Source organism: Penaeus vannamei, chromosome 6 (assembly GCF_042767895.1).
Source record: "Penaeus vannamei isolate JL-2024 chromosome 6, ASM4276789v1, whole genome shotgun sequence".
NCBI lineage: Eukaryota > Metazoa > Arthropoda > Malacostraca > Decapoda > Penaeidae > Penaeus > Penaeus vannamei.
The window spans coordinates 3,656,383-3,663,882 of record NC_091554.1 but is presented as its reverse complement, the minus strand read 5'-3'; the positions used below and the strand labels follow the sequence as shown (position 1 = coordinate 3,663,882).

Genomic DNA, 7,500 nt, shown 5'->3' with positions numbered 1-7,500 from the left:
CTCTCTCTCTCTCTCTCTCTCTCTCTCTCTCTCTCTCTCTCTATATATATATATATATATATATATATATATATATATATATATATATATATATAAAGATTGATATATAGATAATGTACATAGACATATATAATGCATATATGCAGATGGGTAGGTAAGTACAGAGCCAGACAAAGATAATGACAAATAAAGACTATTTAAAGACATAGATATACATGGATAGATCGATGGATAACTAGATAGACAGTTAGACAGGTACAGACAAACAGATGGATGGCCAGACAGACAGACCTAAAAAATAAAAAAAATAAACAGATTCCAATCAATATACACTATACCCCTCCCCCTCCCCCCCAAAAAAATCCCCCACTTTCTCTCCTCCCTTTTTTCAGCCCCGCCCTCACGCTCCCCCCCCCCTCCTTCCGCCCACCTCGAATTCTCGCGGCTGCTTCCCCACACAGTCGGCCTCAGCAAACGTGAACCTCAGCTAAAACGGAGGATTGGAGGGGGTGGGCGAGGGGCGAGGGGAAAGGGAGGGGTGAGGGGGGAGGGGGTGGGTGAGGGGGAAGGGATGGGGGGAAAGGGTGGGTGAGGGAAAGGGAGGGGGAGGGGGAGGGGAAAGGGAGGGGGGAGGGGAAAGGGAGGGGGAAGAGGGTGGGGAGGGGAAAGGGAGGGGGAAGGCGAAAGGGAGGGGGTGAGGGGAAAGGGAGGGTGGGGAGGTGCGGAGGGGGAGGACAGCACACCATACATTGATCCGGGCGTAGATCACACTCCATGCCGCCCACAGCTTTTGCCATCTGCCGCTGCGCCCTTGGGGTGGGGGGTGGGGTAGGGGAGACTAAATGCTGGGCGAAGACACGGCAACACCAAGTATTCCAGAGAGAGGGAGAAGGGAGGGGGAGACGGAGGGGGAGAGGGTGTGGGAGGAAGAAGGGGCAGGGGGAGGGAGAAAGGGGGATAGGGGGGTAAGGAAGGGAAGAGGGCGTGGAGGAAGTACGGGAAGAAGGATAGGAGAAAGGAGGGGGAGAGGGAGAGAGTGAGTGTGATCGAGGGAGGTAGAAGAAAGAAGGGAGTAGGGAAAACGAAGAAGGGGAGGGAGGAAGGGAGGCAGAGAGGGAGAAAATGAGACAACTTAGTAACTAGCTAAATAAACAGACAGAAAGATAGAGATAGATAGAGAGATAAGAAGACAGGCAGATAGAGAGACAGACAGATAGATAGAAGGAGGAAAAAAACAAGAAATACAGGAAAATGAACTACAAAAGAGAGACTACAGGCAAAGAGAAAGTGACATAGCATGGGAAAAAAAGGAGAAATATAAACCTTCCTCTCCCCAGCCCGTGTGCATTGCCTCCCAACTCCCCAGTCAAACGATCCAGAAATACTAACATTCGCAAGAAAAAAAAAAAAAACGTGCGTCCAAACACACACACACACACACACACACTCACACATACAAACTCACTCACACACACATACCCCTCCCCCCCATACACACAAACACAAACACAAACACACACACACACACTCACACACACACACACACACACACACACACACACACACACACACACACACACACACACTTTCTCCCCCTCCCCCTCCTGCCCCCACATACACCCTGGCCATTGTCTCCCCGAAAAGCCCAAAGCCCCCGGGACGGCCCCAGGGGAGGGAGAGGAGAGCGCCCCATTGTGTCCGGCGCCTGACGGAGTGGCCGAAGGCGGACCCGTCCACGTCACAAGGGCAGGGTCGGGGGGAGTAGAGGGGGAGGAGAGGGTCGGGGGGAGTGGAGGAGGAGGAGGGGGTCGGGGGGAGTGGAGGGGGATGGGGGTCGAGGGGAGGGAGGAGGGGGAGTCGAAGGGGGAGTGGAGGAGGGGGAGTCGAAGGGGGAGTGGAGGAGGGGGGAGTCGAAGGGGGGAGTGGAGGAGGAGGGGGGTCGAGGGGAGTAGAGGAGGGACGGGGAGTCGAAGGGGGGAGTGGAGGAGGAGGAGGGGGATCAAGGGGAGTGGAGGAGGAGGAGGGGGAGTTGAGGGGAATGAAGGGGGGTGGATCAAGGGCGAGGTCGGGGAGTGGAGGAGGGGGTCGAGGTCGAGGGGAGTGTGAGGAGGAGGGGGAGCGCAAAAATGAATGAATAAGGCGAGAGGAGTGAAGAAAATGAATAGTAAAAGAAAAAGAAAAGAAAAGAAAAATTAAAAGGTTAAGGAGAGCCAGGTTTTCGGTCGGCGGCGCGGGGAGTCACGTGACAAGGGGAGTGTGCAAGACCTCCATTCCCCCCTTCCCCCCCCCCCCCCGTCCCCCAAAATTGCAGCGCCGAGAAGAATAAAGAAAAAAAAAACGAAAAAAAAAGATCTGCATATATATCCATCAAAAATTAAGCTAAAAGAAAATTTCAAAACCAAATTCTAAACAGAGAGAGAAAAAAAATTGAGAGATCTAAAAAGGACTCAGCTTACCATGGAATTAAACAGCCTAAAAGCAGTTAACTGTAATTGAACTATTAAAACTATTTGGCCCCAGCTGCGCAAATGACCGAGGCCCTACATTCCCTGCAAAAAAAAAAAAAAAAAAAAAAAAAAAAAAAAAAAAAAAAATACTCGCAAAAATAAACAAGCAATTTGATCTCGCAAATCATGCATGCTCTTTGATCCTCCCTCACTGCCCGCCTTTTTGCAGGCTCACGCGTCTGCCTGCTTGCCTGCCTGACTGCTTGCCTGTCTACCTACCTGTCTATTGCCTGCCTACCTGCCTGTTTACTTACCTACCTGCCTGACTGCTTGTCTGTCTACTTGTCTACTTGCCTGCCTGTCTACCTACCTGTCTATTGCCTGCCTACCTGCCTGTTTACTTACCTACCTACCTACCTGCCTGCCTGCTTGTCTGTCTACCTACCTACCTGCCTGCCTGCCTGTTTACTTACCTACCTACCTGCCTGCCTGCCTGTTTACTTACCTACCTACCTGCCTGCCTGCCTGTTTACTTACCTACCTACCTGCCTGCCTGTCAGCCTGTCTACCTACCTGCCTGCCTGCCTGCCTGCCTGCCTGCCTACCTACCTACCAGTCCGCCTCCCTTGAGACTTATCATACCCTGCCTGCGTGCCTCGTCCGAATCTTGGCAAACGGCATAACAGAGTCCCCGGCTTCGACACCGAGGGAAAGGCACCAAAAAAAAAAAAGCACCAAAGTACCCAGTCATTGAGCTGCCCGATGGTGTCTGGTGTCGGGCAGAGGTTTGTGTCTGGTGTCGGGCAGAGGTTTGTGTCTGGTGTCGGGCAGAGGTTTGTGTCTGGTGTCGGGCAGAGGTTTGTGTCTGGTGTCGGGCAGAGGGTTGTGTCTGGTGTCGGGCAGAGGTTTGTGTCTGGTGTCGGGCAGAGGTTTGTGTCTGGTGTCGGGCAGAGGTTTGTGTCTGGTGTCGGGCAGAGGTTTGTGTCTGGTGTCGGGCAGAGGTTTGTGTCTGGTGTCGGGCAGAGGTTTGTGTCTGGTGTCGGGCAGAGGTTTGTGTCTGGTGTCGGGCAGAGGTTTGTGTCTGGTGTCGGGCAGAGGTTTGTGTCTGGTGTCGGGCAGAGGTTTGTGTCTGGTGTCGGGCAGAGGTTTGTGTCTGGTGTCGGGCAGAGGTTTGTGTCTGGTGTCGGGCAGAGGGTTGTGTTGACGGGCAGCCTCGGCCTCTGATCGTGATGTCATGCGTTGTCCGAGAACGGGTATTCCAGGGCAGTGTTATAGAGGATTCGTAATCTACGCATTTTCGGTCTTATTCATTTCTAATTTCTATACACTTCTCGCACAATGCGGCAATTCTTCTTCTTTGATGTCTACCCCAAATCACTCAATAACTTCTAGATGAATAAATAGAAAAAATAAAAATGATAAAAATGTAGTCACATTCATCCACCCACCTACACACACACAATCACACACACACACACACACACACACACACACACACACACACACACACACACATACATATACACACACACACACACATACATATACACACACACACACAAACACACACACACACACACACACACACACACACACACACACACTAATTCATATACACACACACACACACATACATAAACACACACACACACACACACACAAACACACACACACACACACACACACACACACACACACACACACACACACACACACACTCACTCCCCACCACACACACCCAATCCCCCACCACACCCATCCACCCCAACCACACCCACCTACCCATCCAACCCCTCCATCCCTCCCCACCCACCCATCCCCCCCACCCCCACCCACACCCCGTTCAGCCAGCCAGCCAGCCAGTCAGTCAGTCGGTCAATCACGAGTCGGATCCGGGCGGGCGTGCGGGCGGGCGGCGCAGCGAGGGTGTCAGGTGCCAAAGGTCCAAGTCTGCGCCCTCCGCACTCCGCCGCCCACGCCGCTGCTGCGACGGACACGCTTTTGCGGGATCGATACGCCAGGGGAGCGGAGATCGCGGGAAGGGCAGGGCGAGAGAGGAAGAGGAGGAGGAGAGGAGAGAAGAAGTGGGAGGAGAGGAGAGAGAAAAAAAATGAGGAGGAGGAGAGGAGAGAGAAAGAGGAGGAGGAGGAGGTGAGGGGAGAGGAAGGGCAGGGCGAGAGAGAAAGAGGAGGAGGAGGAGGAGGAGGAGGGGAGAAGAAGTGGGAGGGGAGGAGAGAGGAAGGGCAGGACGAGAGAGAAAGGGAGGAGGAGGAGGAGGAGAGAGAGAGAAGAAGTGGGAGGGGAGGAGAGAGGAGGGGCAGGACGAGAGAGAAAGTGGAGGAGGAGGAGGAGGAGGAGGAGGAGAGGGAGAAGAAGGGAGGGGAGGAGAGAGGAAGGGAAAAGAAAGGGACACGAGAATAAGAGGAAGAGGAGAGAGGGAGAAGTGGGAGGGAGGGAGAGGGGAAGGGAAAAAGGACACAAGAGAAGGAGGAGAAGGAGAAAGGAGGAGAACAAGGAGTGGATGAGAGGAAGAGAGAGGAAGAGAGGCATGGAGAGGCGAAGGGAAGGCTTGCCAAAGAGAGCAGAGAGGATAGAGAGAGAAAATAAAGTGCAGAAAGGAAGAAACAACTGAGCGTGGGATGAAGACAAGAGCGAGGCATGGAGAGAATGAAATAAATAGAGACAGTAAAAGACTAGTGCAGACACGAGAAGAAAGGAGACTAGATCAGGAAAGTGGAATTGGAATTTCAAATTTGACTGAAAAATGAGAGCTGCGACATAAGCAACAGTAAAAAAAAAACGCAGTTAAAAGGAACAAGAAAGATAGAAACAACCAAATAAATAAAGGAGAAAGACAACCGAAAAAGGCAAATAAAGAGAACTGAACTAATGGAAAGACGAAATGGAGAAGAAACGAAGATGGCAAATACAGAATACGATAGACCTGGAAAAAAAATAATCGAATCACCATAAACATCAAACGCAAAAGAAAGAAAGAAAATAATAATAGGAAAAAATAAATTAAAAAAGAAGAAACAGAGAACTGGAACCTTAATATTCAAATTCATATTACTGGGAAACAGAATACACGGGGGGGGGAGGTTAGGAGGAGGAGGAGGAGGAAGAGGAGGAGGAGGAAGGGGGAAGGGGGAGGGGAGGGGGCAGTTGACAATGGGGTGGAGGGGGAGGGGGAAGGGGAGGTTAGCAGACTCAGCAGAGTGAAATGGGAAAAGACACAGATTTAAAGGCGTTGGGAGGTGATGCAAACGCGGAGGGAAGTAACAAACGTGGATAACGAAGGGGGAGAGGAAGAAGGAAGATGAACCGGAGGCGGAAAAGAAAAAGAAGGGCGTGTCCAAGAGAGAAAGAGAGAGAGAGAGGCGTTGAAAGAGAGCTGGAGAGAGGGAGACGGGAGAGGGGAGAGGGGAGTTGGGGAAAAGGACAAAGACGAGAGGCGAGAGGGAGACTGGAGAGAGAGAGAGAGAGAGAGAGAGAGAGAGAGAGAGAGAGAGAGAGAGAGAGAGAGAGAGAGAGAGAGAGAGAGAGAGAGAGAGAGAGAGAGAGAGAGAGAGAGAGAGAGAGAGAGGAGAGAGAGGAGAGGAGAGAGGAGAGGAGAGGAGAGGAGAGAGAGGAGAGGAGAGGAGAGGAGAGAGGAGAAGAGAAGAGAAGAAGAGAAGAGAAGAGAAGAGAAGAGAAGAGAAGAGAAGAGAAGAGAAGAGAAGAGAAGAGAAGAGAAGAGAAGAGAAGAGAAGAGAAGAGAAGAGGAGAGAAGACGACAGAAAGACAGAAACAGGGACAGAGACAGAGAAAGAAAGAAAAAAAAAATCAAGAGAAAGGGAAACTAACAGGCAAAGGAGACGGCCATGACGACGGAAAGGAAGATCCAAAAATAATAGCCGAAAGAGCGAGTGTTCCACGACCGAGTATTTGCCCAATTACTCCGTGGCTCCGATCTTTCTTTGCTCAAACGCTCTTTAATCGGCCGGATGGAAGCCGCTGCTGCTCTGTCATCCGGCGCCGGATTAGAGGCCGCGCTGGTCCGGTCGTCACGCACGGAAGGGAGCTGCCAATATCTATATCTATATACATATATACATACATACATACATACATACATACATACACACACACACACACACATACACATACACACACACACACACACACTCATATATATATATATATATATATATATATATATATATATATATATATATATATATATATATAGACATACACACACACATATACACACACACACCCACACACACACACACACACACACCACACACACACACACACACAAACACACACAAACACACACACACACACACACACACACACACACACACACATACACACAAACGCACACACACAAACACACACACATATATGTATATATATATATATATATATATATATATATATATATATATATATATATATGTATATGTATATATGTGCATATATATGCTAATAAATATATATACGAAGACCCACACATATATCTGCGTATACAAATCCCTCTCTTTCACAAGTGCAGCGCCGACCACATGACCACAACATAGGAGGACGGTGAATGGACACAGCTTCCGCAAAAATAAATAAATAAATAAATAAATAATAACAATAATAAATAAATAAAAACATAAATAAACATGACGAAGTTAAATCCTTCCCAAAACACAAGCGAAAATACGTGACAAGAGAAGAAGAGAGACAAAAAAAAAAAAAAAATGGTCCTAAACACAAAACGTACCGTTAGATATATTGTAATGATAATGTCAAACCGACAGCCACTTTTGGGGAACCGATAAGGGCGATGAGAACCACTGAATGAGGAAAGAGAGAAGAGAGAGAGAGAGAGAGAGAGAGAGAGAGAGAGAGAGAGAGAGAGAGAGAGAGAGAGAGAGAGGAGAGGAGGGAGGGAGGGAGGGAGGGGAGAGGGAGGGGAGGGAGGGAGGGAGAGAGAGAGAGAGAGAGAGAGAGAGAGAGAGAGAGAGAGAGAGAGAGAGAGAGAGAGAGAGAGAGAGAGAGAGAGAGAGAGAGAGAG

At 49.6% G+C, this 7,500-nt stretch overlaps 1 protein-coding gene across 1 annotated transcript; it reads right to left on the bottom strand.

Moving 5' to 3' along the window:
- Positions 1–3,194: 3,194 nt before the first annotated feature.
- Positions 3,195–3,683, bottom strand: LOC138862051 (proteoglycan 4-like). Its single transcript, XM_070123217.1, has one exon. It carries the CDS (start codon positions 3,681–3,683, stop codon positions 3,195–3,197), a length of 489 nt encoding a protein of 162 aa, XP_069979318.1.
- Between the last annotated feature and the right edge of the window lie 3,817 nt (positions 3,684–7,500).

What these genes read in the sequence shown, in the direction of transcription:
- LOC138862051 (XM_070123217.1), bottom strand. Translation starts at nt 3,683, where the DNA reads ATGACATCACGATCAGAGGCCGAGGCTGCCCGTCAACACAACCCTCTG.